This window comes from Tachypleus tridentatus, chromosome 13 (assembly GCF_004210375.1).
Source record: "Tachypleus tridentatus isolate NWPU-2018 chromosome 13, ASM421037v1, whole genome shotgun sequence".
NCBI lineage: Eukaryota > Metazoa > Arthropoda > Merostomata > Xiphosura > Limulidae > Tachypleus > Tachypleus tridentatus.
In genome coordinates this window covers 146728769-146751857 of record NC_134837.1, presented here as the reverse complement: position 1 = coordinate 146751857, position 23089 = coordinate 146728769, and the positions used below count along the sequence as shown (strand labels likewise).

General features: G+C 34.1%; 1 protein-coding gene across 8 annotated transcripts in view; it reads left to right on the top strand.

Annotated features, from left to right (window-relative positions):
* Window positions 1-23089, top strand: part of LOC143239909 (uncharacterized) — a 76932-nt gene that overhangs the window by 17451 nt on the left and 36392 nt on the right. For 6 of the 8 annotated variants that reach the window (XM_076481542.1, XM_076481539.1, XM_076481537.1 and 3 more), the window contains exons 3-4: window positions 9201-9248; window positions 10203-10257. In XM_076481542.1, the coding sequence (XP_076337657.1) occupies window positions 9201-9248; window positions 10203-10257 (103 nt within the window). The remainder of the gene's footprint in view (window positions 1-9200; window positions 9249-10202; window positions 10258-23089) is intronic. The other 2 variants (XM_076481544.1, XM_076481538.1) reach the window with 1 other exon arrangement.

The following is a 23089-nucleotide window of genomic DNA, read 5'->3' as shown; positions in this document are numbered from 1 at the left end:
CACTGGAAGCAATTCATTGACAACTACATCTCTCCTGTAAGTTAAACCTTCTAGATATAAACAATGTATTATCTATTCGTTCGCATCTAATGTATTTTCATTTGCCACAACAAATACTTCTTAGCTTGGAAAGCCTGTGAGTGCTACATGACTTACTGACTTTACTATTTGATACCTTACAGGCTCTTTGATGTTCTTGAGTGGATTTGAACAGAGTTGTGGTTATATTACTCTGGCTAACATAAATCTTGGGGTTCTGTACTGTCTGCTTCATAACTCCCAGACTCACTGGTTCAGGGGTGGCCAACCTGTAGTGCATGAACCAAATTTGGTGTATTGGTGTGTAAAAAATGTTGCACCATGCTTTGAAAAAATTCAAGATAATCAATGAAATTAATTATGGAAATTGAAAAATATAAATAAAAAATACAGAAAGAAATAACTACAAATTAAAAAATATTATATGCTAGAGAAAAAAAATTCTTTCATGTGCATTTGTGTTACAGTTCATGCAAACCTGCATGTTGTACATGTGGCAGTCTCAGATGTACAACATGTAGGGCTTCTTAATTCTTAACAGTTCCATAGTAGCTGTTTTCAAAGTCATAGTGATCGATGAATTTGAATTTGTATTTTAGTGTTTTGTATTTCTTCCTTTTCGTGATACATGAATGAGCAAAAGAATGAATTTAATGAACAGTGGGAAATTCAATATTTATTTATGATAGACCTTCTGGAAAACCATTGTGCATAATTTGTGGAAATAAACTGTCATATAATACGATATGATCTCAGTAGACATTATACGGCACAACACAAGGTGGAAATAGAGGAATAATTAAAGATAGTTGTGGGATCTGAGGAATGGTAATATTATTTAAATAAGATGAAAGAAAGAGGGAAAAAATGCAAAATTATTATGTGAAAAGAAGTTGTGACAGTTCTGAAATTCATCATATAAAATAGTTTTAATGCTAGCCACAAAGAAGAAACCATTTTCTGATGGCCAAGAAATTTTTACGCCTAGCCTAGAGATATTTGCCAGACATCTCTGTGATCAGAATGTTGAAAGAAAACTAAGGGAACTTGCACTGTCAAAGGAAACAATAACGAAGCATAGTAAAGATCTCTGTATTGATGTATCTGAACAACTACAAAACACTGTTCATTCTTGCACCTTTTTTTCATTTGTATTGGATGAATCTGCAGACGTGTGATACAGCCCAGTTAAGTATTTTTATTAGTGGAATTGATGATGATTTTAATATCTTTGAGGAACTTACCAGTCTCAAGTCACTTCATGGAGCAACAAAAGGTTCAGATATATTCGAGAAATTAAAATTATGTATAGAACAGTTAGAGTTGGATTGGAAAAACTCATATTTACACTGATGGAGCTCCTTCAACTATTGGTAAAGTTAGTGGCACCACTTCTTTGATCGAAAAAATTTATTAAATTGTAGTCTATTGAAATATCACTGTATTATACACCAAGAATCATTATGATATGAAAGTTTAAATCTCTAGGAAATTTAGAGAATATTGTGATATGCTAGAACAAGAATACAACAATCTCATTCTTCATTGTGATGTGTGTTGGTTCTTCAAAGGAACCATTCTGAAGAGGTTTTGGTAATTAAGAGACTATATGTTTTATTTCTTAGAAGAGAAAAAGGAGTTGCCTGAGGAGAGAGTACTCTTATGTGACAGTATCTGATTATCTTATTTAGCATTTCTAGTTCACATGACCAATCATCTCAACAAGTTAGACTTGAAACTACAAGGCAACAACAGATTGTTTGTTATATTAGTGAATGATATTGATGTTTTTTTAAGAATGAAATTAACTTTGTTTTCCCAGTTTAAACAAGAAATTTTAACCATTTTGAGCATTTAAAAATGCAAAGTGAAAATGAGAATTTTGAAACTGATTTATCAGAATATATTGCAAAAATAAGACTGTTACAAGACTCATTTGAATCTCATTTTAGTGAATTCACCAGAGAGAAAAATAACAGAGAACTATTTAACAACTCATTTGTCATTACTGAACAAAAAATCAGCAACTTACATGCTAGCATATAGATGGAAGTTATTGAATTAACAACAAACGTCATGTTAAAAGCTAAATTTGAAGAGCTTTCTCTGATTCCTGAGGTGGATGATATGATTCAATTCTGGAAAATATTACCTTATGATCAATTTCTTAATCTTTGAAAATTTGATCAGTTACATCTGTCGATTTTCATGTACCTATGAAACTCGTCATAAAAAGGAACAAGAGCCCTCTTGACTCGTAGATTCAAATTTGAAGAATCTGTTGTTACTTTCTATGACAGAACCTAAAGCCCAATAAGTTAAAAGGCTTAAACTCAAAAGTCTCATTAAAGGTAAGACTAATTTTTTCAAGTATACAGTTTATATTATGTTTTTGAAATATTTATAGGTTTTCTTGGTGCATCAGAGCTCTGATAAAGTTAAAATGGCATGCATTATTTGGAATGTTGGTCACCGCTGCACTAGATGTTACATTAATGTGACAATTCTTCATCATCTGTGTTTCCCATGTATTGAGGTCAGTGTTCAAGGGATAAACATAAGGCAATCATTTTAGAAACTTCATATATTGGCAACATTTTTTTAAGTTGTTGGCTGTAGCGAGAGAGATGACATGGACTTTCACATCATCAAAAAAAGGCCTACATCCATAAGAAGACTTACTAGATATGACAATTCTCTCCCTTCAGTTTCCAACTCTTTCTCTTGTATGTTATGCAGTTAAAGCACCAAAGGCTTCTCCTATCTGTCCATTTTATGGTATGTTTATGTAAAACTAAATTAACATTTAAGTGGTAAGATAAGTATACTTAACTGCAGGTTAAGCCAAAATATTGATTATCAAGTAATGTTAAATTATTATTAGTCAAGTCATGATGTCAAGTGGAATAGTGAGACTTGACACAAAATAATGTGCAAAATAAACACTATTAAAACACTACACACAGTATATGTGTATTTGCTCTTAATTGCACAGAATTATTATTTTGTACTGGATTTTTTCATCTGCTATTCCTTCAAGAACAGCTAGTACTAATCCATCACTGATCATTTTCATTAAAATGTAGGTAAGGCTCAAACATCTACATATAATATAAACAGCAACTGAAAAACACTACTGGCTATCCAGCTAGAATGAAATTAACATTTTTCTTGACTTTTTGTTATGTGAAACCTGCACACAGAGAAAAATAAAGAATAAATACAGGTTAAATACTGTAATTTCTTCAAGAAGATGATAGTAGATGACGTAATCATATACCATACATGAACAGAGATGCTTTAAAGGAAATATTTTAAATTTAGTGCAAGTTATGGTACTTACCTGTGGTTAAAACATACACGTAAGTTAATAAAGCTTGTTTATCAACAATGAGCAGGTTCATTCAGTTTTTAGTTTTAGATAATTTTGGTCCTTGAAAAGAGATAAGCAACTGACTGAAGCAGAGATAGAAATGCATGGTATAATCCTATGTCATATGTATACAGAGAAGTTTTAAAGGGAGTATTCTAAATTTAATGCAAGCTGTGATGCTTGTAGGTGACCAAAACAGATACACAAGTTAATAAAGCTTGGTCTTTGTCAACTGGCATATTCATTAAGTTTTAGCTACATAAAAATATTTTATTGTTTCCTGAATGTTTATTGAAAGGAATTCAATGACTGACTGAAAAGAAGATAGAAATTGAAAAAGGGAACAGTGACAAGAATTAAATTACTTTATATGAGTCTGTAGGATTCAGTCATATGGAACATTTTGGATTCAGCTCTTAAAGATAATGTTGCAGTAGGTGTGAGGAGGAAAGTGTGGTCTAATGTTTTAACAGTTGTGTGACAGTTAGTTATTAAGTGATACAACTGCTAATGGAATGATGATATACTAAATGCCCTGATTTAAGATTTAGAACAAGTATGAAATGATTTTTCTGATACCATATTCACTTCATCTAATGTTTTCTTGTTCAGTCCTGCTCCCTGTATTCATAAATTTTTTCTCATCACTAGCCTTGATAAACCCACTCACCCAGTGTGTTTAACATAGTAAAGCATCCAACAACCCTCCATCAATAGGAATGCAATACATCATCCTGGCAAAGCTGGCTTTCTCTGTATTGTGGAACCCAGTCTTCACTTTTCGGTTTGACAATGTAGAAGGAAGTGTTTAAATTTCTCTCATATTTGATTTACATTTTTTGCATTTTCAATATATTCAATATACCTCTTTCTGTTTGTTTTTTTTCTACAGTTAAGTTTGAGTTACTGTAGGTTATTTTTGTTTCTACTCTCGGTTGATTTATGATTTCTAAATTTCAAATCACCACTAGTACCACAATAGTTAACACTAATAATGCATCCCAACCTGCATTTTCTCAGGCTCCACACTTTTGACTGAGAAAGTCTCTGTTTTCAGTACATCATCAACTGGAGTCCATTGTGCAGCATTCCCTGATGGTACAGTGGTAAGTCTACACATTTACAATGCTAAAATCAGGGCTTTGATTCCCCTAGGTGGACTTAGCAGATAGCCCAATGTGGCTTTGCTATGGGAAAACACACACTCACCCATTATGCAGCCTGTAGTGTCTTCTTATCACATACTAGATGTTCTTTTTCCTGGTCAACCTGGACAAGATTACAATGATTTCGATAGCCTCTTTCTTCTTCCTTTCTATGCCATATCATCTCGCCTTCTGCTTGTGACACCTCTAGATCATCTTAAGCAGTCCTGGATGTGGTGTCACAGGAAGTGTGCTGTCTTTTGTCTGTATGCTCCATTTCTTTTGATTTATTTTCTTTCCTCTTGCATTCCACTCCATCCTCTGACTACCTAGTTTTGCCTTCCTCTTCATATATTGTGGTCAGTGCTGACTATTTTATAGCATAATTATGTTCTGGGGATCACCATGTCTCATACTTCAGATAATTATGTTTTAGCATGCCATATTTTGGATTTTCCATTTCTTCAATCTCAGACCTTAGTCTTTGATACAGGTGTGTGGTTTTGATGTTGCTATCTTTATGAGATTTTATCCAGTGACACCTCTTTTACATTCATCTTCTGTACAAGGCTATCCACATCTCTTCTGTAGGGTTTTTAGAGGATATTGCTCCAGTAGGTATTCCGTGTTGGCATACTTGTCTTAATCGACCCTTTAAATTTAAATAGCGCTTCTGTTGTTGGGATTTCTGAGTTAGGGATGCACTGTTAACTGGACATACAGGTGTGTGGTTTTGATGTTGCTATCTTTATGAGATTTTATCCAGTGACACCTCTTTTACATTCATCTTCTGTACAAGGCTATCCACATCTCTTCTGTAGGGTTTTTAGAGGATATTGCTCCAGTAGGTATTCCGTGTTGGCATACTTGTCTTAATCGACCCTTTAAATTTAAATAGCGCTTCTGTTGTTGGGATTTCTGAGTTAGGGATGCACTGTTAACTGCACGAGCCTACTCAAATCGTATTTACAACATATTGCTCCATTTTTGTCAAAAGGTGTAGGAGATCTCCTTAACTATAGAGTCCAGAGTAGAGATTACTTATAAACTCTCTTTCATTTTATCCTTGATCTCTTGCCTATTGCAGCCTTTGGCTGCTTCTGTTCCTATTTCTCATTTTCTTTCTTCTGCCCCTGTGCCTGTTTCTCATTCGTGGGTCTTTGTAACTAGCTATCAAATGAGTCTTCACCAAGCACCTTGCTGCCATCTGTACTGATGACTATCTCATAGATTCTGGTGAGGTCAGAGCACATTTAGCCAAGTTTATGCACCTATGGAATAATTTCATGTCAGATCCTTGAGTGCTTCAAGTGCTGTCAGAAGGTCTTTCCCTTCATTTTCACAACCCTTTTCTCTTATCTCCACATCCCCTTATTCTACTCCCCATTTAGGATTCTATTCCTTGCCTGTGTCTCTCTGAAGCAGCTCAGACTCTCTTTCTCAAGGACACTGTAGAATCTGCCAGTCATCATTTTCCAGGATTCTATTCTTAAGTTGTTCCTAATTTTCAAGAAGGCAGGGGACTAGCATCCTATTACAGATCTTTCTGAAATCAACCATTTCATTCACCCCTTTTCTTTTACCTCACCATGGAATCCTTCCTAACACTTTGGTTGACAAAGGTGGATGTCACTGATGCTTACTTTCACCATTTTATTTCTCTCACATCCAGACCTTAAATTCACCCCTTGGTGTGGATTCTTGTGCATGGTGAGGGGACCTCACAGAAAAGGTTCTATTCTTTCAGTTTACCTCCTCTGGGATCTAAACATCCACCCACATGTTTGCCGTGCATGAATGGGAGAAGAAGATCCTGGTGGTTGAGGGTTTCAACCCTAACACACCACTTTGGCCTTAAATTCCCATAAACAGGTGGGGTGGCCTCCCTGGAGTCAATTGGCTGGTCCACTTGGGCTAGGATCAACTAAGTATTAGTGTTGGATGTTCTCAACAGGTGTCATCTGTAATACCTGTATCTCATTTTCATATATTACATTCTCTTTCAGACAGATCTTTAGGACAAATATCTCCCTTTTTTATTCAGAAGGGACTAGAGGGACTTGCTGGTTCTCCAAAGTCAGTCAAATAGCTTCCCTCTGATGATATATTGGTGGAAACATTCACATCTAAACACAGTGAACTCCTCTTACATTCACAGGCAATTGTGGATATACCCATTGAGGTTACGCCCCATGCTACTTTTGAATTTGTCATGAGACCTACACTTACATGGGTTACATGGTCATTTTAATAGACAGACGATTCCAAGTTTCTGTGGGTTTGACACTTTCCCATTCTTTTCTACAGGAATTGGAGTCCCTCGGGGCTGTGTTTTGAGTGTCACACTTTTCAGCATAAAGATTAATGCCATCACTGAACAACTACTCCCTGTTACTGTTGCAAACGGGCTTTATGTTGACGAATTTCACATCTCATGTCAGTTATCGAAAATGAGGTATAATGAGCTGCAGTTACAGACTGCCCTCAATTGTTTACTGAAGTGGACCACAGCAAATAATTTTAATATTTCTCTCTCTCTAAAACCATTTGCATGCACTTTTGCCACCAACGGGTTATTCACCCCTGATCCTCAATTCCAAATCGGTGAAGTTGTGCTACTCATGGTTGCTGAGATAAAGTTCTTATTTTTGACCATAAGTTGACCTTTATACTACACATCAAACAGCTACAAGTCAATTGTACAAGAGCACTGAACATCCTCTGTGACTAAAGATATATCATGCTCTTATTCAATCAAAACTAGATTGTGGGTCACTCCTCTATGGCTCTGCCAGGACCTCAGCCTTGAAGATGCTGGACTCCATTCATCATCAGGGATTTTGACTCTGCATTGGGGCTTTATGCACTTTCCCAGTCCAGAGATTGTACACAGAGTCTCGTGAACCTTCTCTACACTTCTGCTATTTGCAACTGTCTTTACTGTATGCTTCAAAACTTCAATCTTTACCACAGCATTCTACCTGGGGTTGTGTTTTCCTTCTTTGGTGGGCCATGCTTTTTCAGAACAGATAATTTGGCATTGTTCCTTTTGACCTTCATATCTAGGCTCAGTTGAATGAACTGGGTCTGTCCTTGGATAGCATTGCTGCATCCACTGGTCAGCCCATCTCACTATGGCTTATTACAATGCCTAAATGTGTCCTTTCTTTAAGTCATCTGAGAAAAGTAGATACTCCTGAATGGAAGTACCATCTTTTTTTTACTGAACATTTTTTTGAACCACCCTTCATTCCCATTTACACAAATGGTTTAAAATCAGGTGACTCTGTGGGCTCTGCTATGGTTTGTTGTGGTTTGGTGGTGGCACACAGAATCCCCTCTACAGTTTGTGTTCACTGCGGAACTGTATGCCATCTCTCTTGAACTGGATCATGTAGAAGCTAAGCAGTACTCAAATTGCACTATTTTATTGACTTCTTTAGTTCTCTACTGGCCCTGGAATTGATTCATGTTAGTTGTCACCTACCTTATGAAAACTGAATTCCTACTTCACTTACCTAATCAACTGTGACTTGTCTTTCTCCACTACTGCGGGATATTGAGCAGAACTGTCCACTATATTTTGCCTATTCTGACCTTATCACCCTTTTTCTTTCCTTCCCTCTGTACATACCCCTTCTTCCATGCCTGAATCAAACTTGAATGTTATTCTTCTTCACTCAAGATCCTTTTGATCTTTCTGCCACTTGTTCTCTACATCACTTCTCTCTCAAAGCCTGTATCTTCATATTCTTCCCTATGGTTCTTGTTAGTCTGATGTGTATGCCATAGACTCCTCCTGGACTGTTTTTCTAATACTTATACTTTCTCTATTCCAACCATTCCATTTTGCCGAAGTCTTCAGCTGCTAAGGAAGACAGTCACTTTTTTTTCCCCCATTTCTCTTTCCTTTATTTCTTATACCTATGGATATTTTAATCCAGACAGGCTTCTTTGTCCAGGTCACTGTCTTCTACTTTCATCTTTCAGAGTTCCTGTAACCATTTTTTCATTCCTTGGAAACCCTCTTCTATTAAAGACTTTTCTCTCTTCATCCTTACCAGATGGATCTGCCAACGTAACTGGATAGCTTACTTTTCCTTGAGAGCAGATAGTTGTCAGCTTTTTCAAGTTTCCACCAAACAGATCAGGCACATGGCTATTGGTAGAAGGTTTTGCCACATGATACATCATTGCATAGTAGCACATATTTACATGGACATATGTGAAGTTAGGTGATGGTTTTAACAAAATCAGTGGGCATACAAGTCTTTCATGCTGAAATTTTCAATTTGAAAAGTAGAATAGCTGTCTATGTATAGAGGTGAGTATCTATTTGAAATACACTTTAGAATAAGGCAAATCTTAACCTTACTTAGATTTTAGCATTTTAATATTTAATACGTTCCCTGGGATATATATATCCCACCCACAGTGAAAAGGTTAAAAAACATGAACTTGTTATAGACATTGACCTTATTTTTAAGTAATTGATATCATGAAGTGTAATGAATGTGTTGCCTTGACCTTATAAAATGATTGTAAGTAATACATTTAATTGTTTAGTTTTAATTTTTTTGTATTAATCTGGTGTAGATACTTCATGTATCATTACCATAATTATAGCATTTTTCTTATTTCAGCAAGAGAAAAATTTTGTGAAGTTTCAAATTATCACATTAAAGTGCAAGGTAAGAAGTAAATAAATCTTAAAAAATGTGTATAAAGAAATGAACATTACGTATACAATCTATAAAATGCTTTTGAAAATAATTAGCCCTGAAAAGAGCAGAGCAGTACAAGGAATGCCATTGAAATTTGTTACACTGATGGGTATAATATTAAGTCTTCAAAAGAAAACTTATACTTATTCAAAAGATGGAGGATTGTCTTTCTTGAATATTTTTGTTTGGAATGATCATTGATACAGGTAATTTAAGGATTAGAAAGTACTGCACTAGAACCTTGGTCTGCCACAACAGTCAACATTGGAAAGTTTGAGAATACCCTTTCTTCAGGGTGTTACAAAATTCCAAACTCATGTAATGATGCTCTAGAGTGAGGAGGATACAGATTTATACATTTTACTAAGTGTCTGCTATACTTAATGTAGATATACAAAATAAATTCAGAATTATGGTTAAAATTCCTTGTCCAGTAAAGGTTGTTCCATTGAACTCAGCCTGTACACATCCAGTTGTAATTGGAATCTCTGTTATTCCAAAATGTCTGATGAACATATTATTATTATTATCGTGCTCTTATTTTGATAGAGCTATTTTTCCATCATATAAAAAAGTTGTTTTTTAAAAGTACAAGTTACAGTTTAAAACAGCATGGAAAAGTTCTTATTTAAATGGGCATGGCATGTCTGTCACTGATGTAGTCATTCTCAAGTACACAGGTTTTAACAGTAAAGGATTTTAAAAATACTTATAATCACTCTGTAAACTCAAACAAAATTAATGGTATTCTTTGTTTTACTGTTAATGAAATTACCATTTAAGAAAAAATATATGCTATTGTTTTCTTTTTATTTATAACACTAAGCTTTAAAAATTGATTTGCTCAATAACCTATTTTCTACTTCATAGAATGCAATAGTGATTTTATTGTCTTTGAAACCTTTGATTTTTTTTTTTCAGAAACATTGAAGATTGCCAAATTTAAAGCAGATCAAATGCAATCACAAGCAAAAATGTAAAGCTATACCATTTTTGTTTATTTAAAATCTGATATGAAAGTATTAATTAGTTTTAGTGTACTTAAACTTTTCAGCACAGTTTTATAATTGTTTAAACTTTAGGAATATTCTTGCATATTGAAACAAGTAGAGTTACTTTTGAAAAGTGAAAAGCCTTTCCTTATTTTGTTACTCTCATTCTGTCAACAAATGTCTGACTGTTCACCAGAGTTCTGAATGCTTGTGACATTATGCAGAGTATGCATCAACTTACTCATAGTTCTCCACTTTCTTACCTTCTATATAAATTATTGAGCTTACATTAGGAAGATATGTACAGTAAGCTCTAGTTTCCTTTTGTAATCCATGTTTTCTTGTTCATAATCATGCTGTTAACTTTGTCAAAATAAATTTGTAAGTAAAGGTTAATTTAAAAAAAAAATGTTTTCAGCATTATCTATACTTCTAAAACTTACATAGTTTGTTTCTAGTGTTTAATTTGATCCTGTGGCTGAATTATCAACTTTTATTGATAAACATATTAAGGATTTTAGTGCTAGTTTGTCTACTGGTGTTCCTGGTGTCATTTATGGATGCTGTATTTACATAACACTTGCCTATTTTTTTCTAAAGTCTGTATACATCACTGTGTGCAGAGTAGTATTATCTGTTAGTTCTTTCCTGAGAAAAACTTCTGCTGAATTTATTTTTCTATATATTGTATTTTAAATATTGAACCAGTTTCTGTTACATGTGAGAGTACTAGTGTTGTGTTGGATGCTTCAGTTCTTGAATTCTTATTTTCACATTGTTCTGATATATGGATTGTTCTGATACTTTTAGAAACTAACAAAATGTCAATAGACTTCATATTCTGTTTCTAATATTATTTCTTAATTCTCCTACGAAAAGATGTTTCTAGTCCTGATTTCTCCAAGCCCGTTCCCCTGGCTGTGGTTTCGCTAGATAGTAGATAGGGACAGTGGGAATCTCGTTAATCCATTCATTAATGGATTTAAATGGCAATTTCATTTAAATACAAAATTATTAGCCTAATATTAATAACCTTTCAAGTTGCTCTGGGGCCTAGTAGGCCCCACTTTTCGTAGGAGTGTTAAGCTCTTGACCCTCATATTTGTTATTAGGAGGAGAGAGTATTCCATGTGGTATTTCATTTTGATTTACCATTTATTTTCTGCTCTGCATGCTATTATTTGTCTAGATTTGCTTTTCTTTTGTGCTGTTATTAAATATCCTTATTCTCATCATCTGTTCAATTAGAATCAAATGTCTTTTCTTGCAGTCCTCATTATCTGCTGTTATTTCTGTTTGCACATGGTTCTTGTTGTTTTTTGATATTTTTGCTTGTTGTACTGTGTTGCAAAGTACTCATCCGTTTTCATCATTTCAGTTGACCTTAAGAGCTTTTTTCCTTTATAGCTCTATATTTTTTGATTTCTTATCTAAACTAGTTTCCCATTCAGAAGTTTGCCAGGAGGATTTGATTAGGATTTTAGCATCCTGTTTTGCTTTTGGTTGTTCTTCCTCTTCAAGATGGCTAGAGGGTATTGTTTGTTCTGCTGCCCTACCTTCATTATTTACCTATCAGTCAGAACCAGGACTTGTTGATTCTTTCTAGTGGCCTGTTTGTTTTCTATCTTCTCATTGGTTCTCCTAGTGTCTAAAGTGATTGCATTTCTGAATTATCAACTCTTATTGATTGATATATATAGGCTTTTAATGCCAATGTGTCTGGTGGTGTCCTCCATAATTGTTATGATTGTGTGGATGCTTTATTTACATAATATTTGCTATTCTGTTACGATTTTGAACAAAACTGATATTTTTCTAGGACCTATATGTATTCAGTGTTTTCAGAGTAGGAGTATCTGCTAACCCTATCCTTGAAAAGTGTGTGCTGGTTTAGTTTTTCTTTTCTCTAAAATATGTTGCATTTATGAATTTTGGACCAGCATGTTTCAAAGTACTCTTCAGCCATTTAGTACAACATTGCAACCTTTTGACAAAGTCTCTCTTCATCCATTATCAATTTGTTTTCTTTGCATTTGCTATCAGAGGACTTTTTATAATTTACTTTTCTTTTTGTAGTTTGTCCTTGTTTCCATACAATTTCTGTCAAGTAGTCAAAGCATTGATGATCAACCTCACAGTGTAGATTGATGGCCTTCTTCACTACCTTGACATCCACTTTTATTTTTACATGAATGAATTGCTTATTCTGTCCCTTTCTTTTATGTAGTATACTGCACACAACCATTTATCATTCAGCTGGCTACACTATTTGAATCAACCAAATTTCTGTGTGACTTCTCTAATGCCTGACCTATTGTTGTCACCTTTTTGTGTTAGTTTACAAAGACAACTGTACTGTGGCTGCTTGCGCCTACGTGCAGGTGGTACTTATTTTCATTACCTTTGTGTTGCAGCAGAGTTTCTACTTCTTTGACTTCATTCTCAACACCTTCACTTTTAAGTCTGTCACATTGCTGGTGAGATGAGCATTTTGATCAACTCTTTCTCAGTATTACTGCCTTCTTCCTAGAGAATGAATCTTTCACTTTTCACTTAAAGCACTCATCTTCTTCGTATCTACTATCTCCACTTTCAGATTCACATTAGTTAGTAGTGGATACTCCTAGTCAATTTTAATCTAAGAGAACCTTTTCTTTCATGCATACACTTCATTTCACCTTTTTGTTCCTTGTGTCTTGGCTAAGATCAATTACTCCAGGTTCTCCACACCTCTCCATCTTAACCTGCTCAACCATAGTTTCATTGATTATGCCATTTTTCATGGGAAATCACCTTTATAATTACTCTGAAATCATCTGTACTACAATCTCAAATGTCCACTTTCTTCACACCAAAATTCAGCTTATGAAACTGTTTGGCTGTTGTTCAGTTCTTTGTCTGAGAAGCTAGATTTTCCTTCCAGGAGACTCAATTTTTATCCCATTCTTGCAAATTATCTTCTCTTGTTATTTTCAGTTTTGATTCAAGAAATTGGTATGACCTCCTTATAATACAAGCCTATAGTTAATTAGATTCATCCAGTCAGGACTCTTACAGTCACATATGTCCCTGTGATTATCCTTCACAAAATTCCACCCTCTAATCTAGTACTCCATGAAAAGGTGATACCATCTATAAATGAATACCTTTCCTTCCTGTTTTTGCATGGCCTGAACAGCATTTGAGTTGATCATTCTTCATATGTCTCACAGTTCCAAACATGATGATGAATATCTCATTGCTTTGTATGTATCATTCCTAATCTATTTAGTGCTACCTTTGCACTGCCTTCGAGTTACAAAGTCTATCCTTGGGTCTGTCTTGATCTTTTCAATTCTGTCTTAGTGCCAACTTACTGTGTCAGTTTAATGATTGAGCTGGCCTTGTTAGTGGTAATGTACAAGACTTTAGCTTTAGGAGCATGTCCAGTCTTGCCATCACTGGTTTATCTTATGAGAATCTTAGGTACAGAACATTTTGCTGTTTGACTCTTAACTACCTGTTACTTCACCACCTTTGATTACAACTAAGAATGTTAGCATTCCATATGTAACTACAAAAGGCTTAACTCTCCTTTTTTATATATATTTGTGAAAGGACAGCAAAGGACAGAAAAAATAGTTACTCTGCCATAAATAATGCATTTTCTGAGTGTACTTATTTGATTCAGTCTCATGAGACTGGTCCACTTCACCCATTTCTCTATGAATCCAGTTAGTAAAATCTACTATATTTCTAGACTTCCTTCAAGTCCACTTGATTGTATTTACAGTTATCTTTGAGATTATTACCTTCCTCCCTAAGATCCTAAATTTTGGTAAATTTGTCATCTTTATGGCTGTTTGATTCCCTTCTCCTTCTAATTGTAGGGTTATTCCTAGTTTTATTTGTTTCAGAGGGAAGTCACCTGTTTTGAGTTTTGTATTCTTAGAATGAAAATGGGTTTCAAAAAAGTATTTGCACATGAGTGCATTCCCACTAACCTCCCACAACTTGAAGATATTGTGATTTCTATCATGACTGCAACTATGAAGTCTGGATTATAATTAGGAAGCAAAGTTTATATACGTCTTCCTGTGCAGTAAGTCACATGAAAAGTGGGAAAGTGTAGAACTATGTGTAATTATTAACATACTTTACAATCAGATTAAGCTATGTACTTATAGAAACTAAAAAACAGCTTGGTAATCATTATAGCTAATCAAATATACACTCATATATAAAATTAAGTATAATTTTCTTACATCCATACTTACAAAAGTAGAGTGCAATATTTTATCAGTTTGGTATCCTCATTGTAAACAGTATTTTTAGCCGTAATTCGAATATCTCATTTGGTTGGGCTGGCTTAGAAGATTAAGGTTAGTTTCAAGTACACTTGTTAAGCTAATAATGATAAACAGTAAATCAGAATAAAACATAATTACATTAATATACTAAATAGTATAATGAATACTGTTATTGAAATTGTTAATAAATAAATAATATAGTATGCCTTACTTATGAAACACAAACCCCAACCATCAACTTGAATAACTTTCTGCTTTGTGTTGAGAACTTAGTTAGAATTTTGGTCATGTTGTTGACAGCATGAAAGCAACTCAACAAGGAAAGGCTGAAACATACTTGTTTTAAATTTCTAAATTTAATTTTTTATAATGATGCTGTACAAGATTTTTATGCTTTAGTTGTGCTTTTTTTCCTTAAGCAAACAATAATTTTCAGTCACAATATCCTATTGTAATGTAGACTTGAATACTATATTATTGCAGCATGAAAGAATAATCTCTAAACTAATTGTCTTGAATTTATGTTTATGGTTCTTATTAATAGCATTCTAACATTTTAAGTTAATTTAATAGTCAGAGAAACTTTCACTTACAATGTATATTTAAGATGAATGCAGTTGTTACAGTGACTGAATGTTTGATAGTCCTTCATACCAGATAATCTTGCAGGGTGACCTTGGATTATCTAAATCATTTTAAAAGTTAAAGATATTATAGATAGAACACTTTGGTTTTATGTAACTTGACAAACAAATTGTATAGTGTTTTTCTTTTATTAGTATAATTCAACATGTACATCATGTGCTTGTAAGGAATACTTCTCACAGAATCAACTGTTGTATCAGGTTCACTTGGGTGTTCAGGTCCCCCCCCCTTTTTTTTTTTTTTATAACACACTACCATTTGCTAGGAATTTTTCAAACCAAGCTCATACTATTTTCAGTTGGTGGGTCTTTTTCATAAATGTGTTGGTAATTTTGTTGCACTGACATGATTAATTTAGATATCAGTCCAAACCACAAACTGCACCTTTTCCTGTTGTAACTTCTTTTTTCACATTTTTCTATTTTCTAGCAGTGTTCCTACAACAGATCTGCAACAGAGAGGATGAAAATATCTTTGAGCTGTTTGTCAGGTTAAATAAAACTGAAATGTTCTATCTGTAATATATTTGAAGTTATCAGTTTTTAAAATGGATAATATAATATATAGACACCATATTTGATACATCAAAGAGTTAGATACTTAAATGTTGGATTTTTATTCTGGAATTATCTTTGAATAAATTGGTACTAATCATTGCAATTACATCTCAACACACCAAACTTATAAAATTGCCAGAATGTGCAGTCTTATTATCAGGTAATATTTTCAGCACACATCACACACTGAGATTTATAAATCCATTTTTTAAATTTATTCAAGTGACCTTGTTGCACTTCAGAAAGTATTTTGCTGTTAGATAATCTAATATTTTTAACTATATTAGTATTTTTGCTTATTTTTTCCATAAATTTTTTCCTCACATGTATGCAGTTTGATTTTTTTTTATTATAAATTCAACACTTCTTAGGTTACTTTTGCTGGTTTTTAAGACTCTTATTCTCTTGACTTTTGAAGCTATGAAAATGCTCTTCAAATATAAATGAACTCCTGAAAATATTTTATATTTTTTCATCCCAATTGATGCTAATTTTTATTTTGTAGGTTGTTGTATTAAAAAGATCATCTTTAGGTTTAGTATCGTAATTATATTCCCAAAATATGGAAGTTAATAAGCCAATGAAAAAATTGTTTTATTTTTTTAAATCAATTTTATCCACTTGACCTTTGAAGAAGAAGGCACAAAAACAGTTGGATAGTTGGGTTGTATTGTATTGTGGTTTATCTTGCTGATCATCCCTGTTTTTCATAGTATAATAAAACAAGTTATCCTAATAATTTACATATATAATTTTCAAAACTAGAGCAAATAAGAGAAATTAAAATGGAAGAATCATAAAATTATTTTTAATATTTATTTCATTTTTGTTTTTTAGGAAGTTCCTGCAGGTAATTGTGAAAGTATAATGTTTCTAAGGAAAAAAATAAAGTAACCAAAACAAATCATTGCAGAAAATGAACTATTACATAACCGAAAATTAAAATTCCAATATGATATCTTTCTTTCTATTACATAAAAACTTTTCTTAATTTGTATTGCTCTCTCTCTCTCTCTCTCTCTCTATATATATATATATATATATATATATATATATATATGCAAATGTCTTCTCACCACCAGTCTTGATACTCCCACCAACCCTCACATATTTCACTTCAAACTTTTTTATTTATTACACTGTTGTTTTCTAATTTTTTATTTATACATGTTAATATTGTGTCTTGAATAATTATTTTTTAGATACAACTGTATCTATTTCTCCTTATTTCCTCTCATAGTTATTATGATTTCAGAATGGAATGTTATTACCACTGATGTTCATACATCAGCTACCCATACTTCATCTACAATGGCTTCTGGTCTGCAGTTAGCAGCAGAAGAGGTTATGACTTTGGTTTGCTGTAAGTTAGCAACTTTCATGTGGGCTTTAGATTCACCTTAGATTATTCTGTCATGGCTTGAGTACCATAATGAGATGACAATAATTTCTACAATCTGTTTCCTCTCATCACTCTGCCACTCAGTTGTGTTTAGCTTCAGAGGATACACCCAGCCCTCATTCTTTTTTCTGGAGTTCATAAGTTGGGTTTATCATGTGTTGTCCCTGTCTCCCATTTTGTTTTATTCCTCTCTTTCTCTTTTAAATATGACACCTTCCCCCTTCCCCAGTGGACACTGCAATACATGTGAATAGGTTTGTGGAACAGTTATATTCTTGACCCCCACATAATAAGAAAGTATATGACTTGGGTTATCTTAGGTCTGATTTTTCTTTTTTGATTTGCAACAGTGGTATTTTTTCTGCCTCTGTGGTATTTAGAGTTTAATATTTTAGTCATATTTTCCTAACTTTAGTTCTCTCGTATCTGTCTCACCTTATCCTCCCTCTTTTGTTCCATTTTCCTTTCTTGCCTTTTATCTAATGCCCTTCATTGTTCGTTTGAGAAGTTTTCAGTGGAGACTTATGCTCTGATATTTTCCACTTTGGAATGATTGTCCACCTTCACACTTTTTCTCCAACATGGCTCTTCTATAGTTGTGATCTTTCGTGTTGGGATGCCCTTTTGTATTGTGTTCTGTGGGATTTACGTATGGCTCCCTTTTTAACCATATCTCTTACCCCCCCTTCCCATTGTCATTTTTTAAATTCCCCTGCATTGGTATTATGTTACATTCAAAGTTTATTTAAACAACTCTACTATCAATGTATTTTAAGGAATAAATTAGTATCACATATGTTATAATTTAAAATGTTATATTATTTTAGTTTATATTCCTTTATTTCAAAAGGAACATCTAAAACAACAGTAAAAACTTTAGATTTTTGCTGTCATGTGATAAGCTCATGGTTACAGTTTGCCAACTTTAAGAAGTATTAGAGAATATACTATGTATCTGCACTGTATAAGTTTCTTTTAGGTGACCAAAGTACACATACTTGTTTTACATTATAATCTCTATTACTTTTGAAGAATTCTCTCTAAAAAAAACAGTTATCAGATGAAGCTTTTTTTCCTCTGTGACAGTTTGAAGTGAATTGGCATGCTTATAACCAGTTGAAAGAGCAGGTTTCACTCTTGAAGATTGCTATTGTAATTATAACACACATATATACTCTCTGTTTCAAATGGGGTGAAATGAAGCCAAGTCTATTGTTCTATCTACTATTGTAGTGCTTGGCAATTTTTTCTGACCTTATATGTATTAGTTTGATAGCAAATTGCATTTAGGATATACTTTTTATATTTTAATTAATCATGTATTAATTGTATTTTAAAATGTATATTTGGAAAGCTTTAATTATTTTTTCTGTGTTTATTGCCTGGATTGTGAAAGCATATAAACACAGCATGTGTATAAGTGCTATCTTGTTTTAGCAACAAATCTCTGTGTGAATTATGTCTAAATAACTTCATAGGATCCCACAGATATCTTGTGATGCATCATCATGAATAATAAAAGACAAAGAATTTGAAAGGAAAATTAAAAATAGACAATAAGTGGAAAGACAGATATCTGAAAATACACATACTAGCCAATTATCCTTGGCACCAGTGCATTAGATTCCTCTGTGAAGTATTCATGACTTCATATCAGCACCCTGAGAATAGAGAAAAATAAAGTTCTTTGTGATGGGAAACAGAAGTGAAAAGGGAAAATCATAACCCCTATTACAGATATACACAAACACAAGATAACAATTTTGTGAAGTTGAGGCTTGCACATTGCATAATAATAAGGTTCTTCCAGTATTGTACATATAAGCAAGAGATTCATTATTGTATGATGACTCAAAGAAAACTTTTATTAAATGTCTCTAAAGAGTTGAAAGGTGTGTACATACATATTTCCATTTGTTAATTTTAAACATTTCATTACACTGTATGTTGAGGATAATGGATAGAGTTAATGACAGCAGAGAAAATAGAGATAAAACGGTGACCTCAAAGAAACTTTTGATGTGCACTTATGACGTTCTAGAGATTTTGTAAAGGATATATGAAACTGTAAGATAAAAAATATTTTTTATACTTCATATAAACATCATCTTTCAGGTGAATTATACAGAGTGTGAGTGCAATTAACAACATTAAGTAATAATTTTTTTATTATAAATAGTAGAAAACTCAAAAAAATACTTTATTTTTCAGAAACTACAAACTTTTAAGAGTGTTCTTGTACAATCCTAAAAATTTCATTTACTAGTTTTATTCATAATGAAATATTATAAAAGTGATGTTACCTTCACTCTGAAAATGTAGGTGAAGACCATAAGATTAAGGCAAAATATTTTTCCTAACTAATTAGAATTCAGAGTTTAGTCTCCCTACTCCCATTTTCTCATTAACTTTCCATTTGTCTCAAATTTCTTCTGAGCCTTTTCCAATGTCTTGATCCCCTGCTCTCTCTCCTTTACCAGATTCTGCTTCAAGGATTTTCAATGTCAACTGTTAGATTTTTTGTTGACATCTTCAGCACGTTTTGCAGCCCCCAGTGACTATGTGGTAGGTACATGTTTGGTGGGAGCCACTGTGTGGGAGTCTTTCTCCACATATATAGTTTCTCTGTCTGGCTTATTCCTATGAGAATCTTTTACTAAAGGTACAGAACATTTTGCTATTTGACTCCTGACTACCTGTTACTTCACCACCTTTGATTACATCTAAGAATGTTACCATTCCATATGTAACTATAAAATGCCTAACTCCTTTTTCATATATTTGAGAAAGGATAGAAAAGGGGGAAACAAAAATATGGACACTGCCATAAAGAATGCATTTGCTGAGTGTCCTTATTTGATCCAGTCTCATGAGACTAGTTCACTTCACCCATTTTTCCATGAATCCAGTAACTAGAATATACTTTCTTTAAGTCTACTTGTTTATATTTATAGCTGTTTTTTAGATAATTATCTTCCTCCCTAAGATCCCAGATTTTGGTAAATCTGTTGTCCTCATGACCATTTGGTTCCCTTCTCCTTCTAATTGTAGAGGTATTCCTGTTGGGTTTTTTTTGTTATTGTTTCAGAGGTACGTCCACCTCTTTATTGGTCTGTAGCTATTCATCAGGCTTTGGTACATTTGCTTCCATCTGTCTGGAACTGGTCAGTTATTATTCATTTCAGGAACTCCATGTTTGCATCATTTGGTAAGGAGGCAATTGTTTGAGGTGTCTGTTTTCACAAGTTTTACCTCCTGTTCAGGGCACACAGTCATGACAACCATTTGATGACTTGTCATATACCAGGCAAACTAATCTGATCATGCTTTACCCATGGAGTGGTCCCTTGATTTTCATTGGGTTGTTCACACTTGGATACAATAGAACTGTATGCATTTGAAAACCACATGAATTCCAAGCTTCCAAGGTATTGGTGTTATGTTTTTCATATTTTGATGGTAGTTATCAATGCCCTCAGTCAGGATTTGGGTAATACCATTACCTTTATGCATCACCTGTCATCTGTCTTTTTACTTGTGTTCTCATCATTCATATAAACCACTCGGTGTTAAGTTCTCTTGGTGGTTCCACTTTGGCCAGTTCAGCTGTGGTTTCCACTTCTGTGCCCACTCCTACTGACACCCTTTTCTTCCTTTTCTCCTCTCACCCACCATCCTTAGATAACCTCATTTGGGTGTGCTACATCCTTCCATTTACTTCCCATGCTTCACACATGATTTTTGTCTAGTTTCATGTTCAATGAGCTGGACTGTCCCAAGGGTTGCTTTCTTCATTCAGTGTGCCCTTACTCCATATCAATTTACCAACATAAGTGCTATGCCTACTGTTGTTGGTCTTCTCATCGTGGTTTTCCATCTTGTTTTACTTTCTGTAAGGGGCTTTTGGTATCCACTATGGCTGGTTTTCATTCAGCATAATCAGCCAACTTCAGTTTTATGATATTTCAATGTGCCTTCACTTCTATGATACTTACTTTTTTGTTGCAGTCCTTCTAATGTTGCCACTTCTCATATCCTACCACCCTCCCTGATTGGAACATCAGTGTTATTCTCTATGACCTTACTCCTCCTCCCTTTAAGCCCTTGTATTCATGTTTGTTGTATCATATCTCCATAGAGACCTTTATTCTATGATCTACTAACACATGAATATTGACATTGGGATTTCTTTGCTCTCGATTTTTCTTGCTCAGTATATCATCCTCAACCCAGATCAGATTTACTGCTCAAAGCTTCAGTCACATATAAGGATCAGTTTGTTTTCACTCCCATTTCTCTCCTTTCTATTTCTCACCCTTATCCTTATTCCAATCCAGATAACATCTTTTGTTTTTTCATTGTAATCATTTTTTTCCTATGATATTTCTCATGTTTTCCCATATGGGTTGAATTCACTAGCTGAATTGTCTGGCTTCCTGATAATTGTAGTCTCTTCCAAATCTCCTCCCATCAAATCGATCACCTTCCTATGTTCCTCGCTACCTGATTCTGTCATATTTTAGAATACATAATTCATTCTGGGATGTGAACCACTTCCCATACATTTCTCTCACATGATCTGTATCATCTGGCCATTTCCTGCTGTGCAGGTTACCATCTACCTCCCTCTGCTACCTTAAACTCCATGGTATGGGATCTGTTCAGTGTGAGTATTGCCTGATCAGGTATACTTATTTTTAAACCCACATTGCACAAACATTCAGGACAATAAAACCCACTGTTGAAATGGGATGTTCTGTAAGAAATGCTTATTGGTTTTTCTTTGTGATGTTTTGTATTATAAATATGTTCAACCTGAGCTGTACACTCATGGGATTAAAATGTGTAAAGGAGAAGTGGATTGCTGCCTATCCCTACTGCTCCTTGATTTGGCTGTATCAGGTATGTTCTGCTTTTGAATATAAGGTTATGAGGTCACCTGTTACATTATATCTGGTGTTGTATGTTACTCCAAACTCTCCAACACATTTCTCTCTCCTCACTTCTTCCAGTGGAATATGGGAGTCCTTGCCACTTTCAGCTTTTAGCTGCTAAGGTAGTGGATCGTAAAGTCTTCCTCCTAAAAATGCTCAATTCTACTCAGTTGAGAGCAGGGTCATGGTGTTCTGCCAGTGTAGATAATGTTTAGACATTCTTCCTGCTGTGGACCTGATGCTTCTAAATGCTACTTGGTGATTTCTATTCCATTGCCACTCACCTATGTTGTTGGGTACCCACCTTTCTATCATTGCTCAGATGTCAATTCCTGGGGTTACTGGTGTTTGTTGGAATGGGACCAGACCAGCCACATAATTTCTCATATGTGGGTGGTCCCAATACCCTCCTCCTTCCATTCTGGGCTTTCAACTACCACATTGCTTTTCACTTTTCTATCATTGTTTGGATGTCAGGTCCCATGGTCTAGTGATGCCAGTTGTGTTAGATATGCACACATGATGATGTGGCTCCTTGGAACAGAAAATTTTCTTCTGTTCCAGTTCTCTTGTCTAAGGTGAATAATAGAGGATCTTCTTCCTATTTTGGGTCGAGGATTTATATCATGGTATAGTTGATGCTGGTTGAGGTAGCTACTTCATGTGAAAATATGGGTAGATGAGAGTATCAAGGCTATTGGCAAATGAAAATTTGTATTAATAGAAGGATGTACAAGTTGAAAAGCTATTAAGTAAGTAGAAGTAAGAAAGTTGTCAAAATGTATTTTCAGTGTAGGAAAATGTTAACATTCATTTCTTTGGTCATTGCATTTAGACAAGACATGACCAAATTATTAGAAAGCTAAAGTGAGGATCAGAGGGTCCAAGATTTGAGCTTGCAGTATGGTACTAAATGTGCTATCCATTTTCTCCTTTGGCTATATTATAAAATTATATCAGTCTAATCATTCTGTTAAGAGTAGATACAT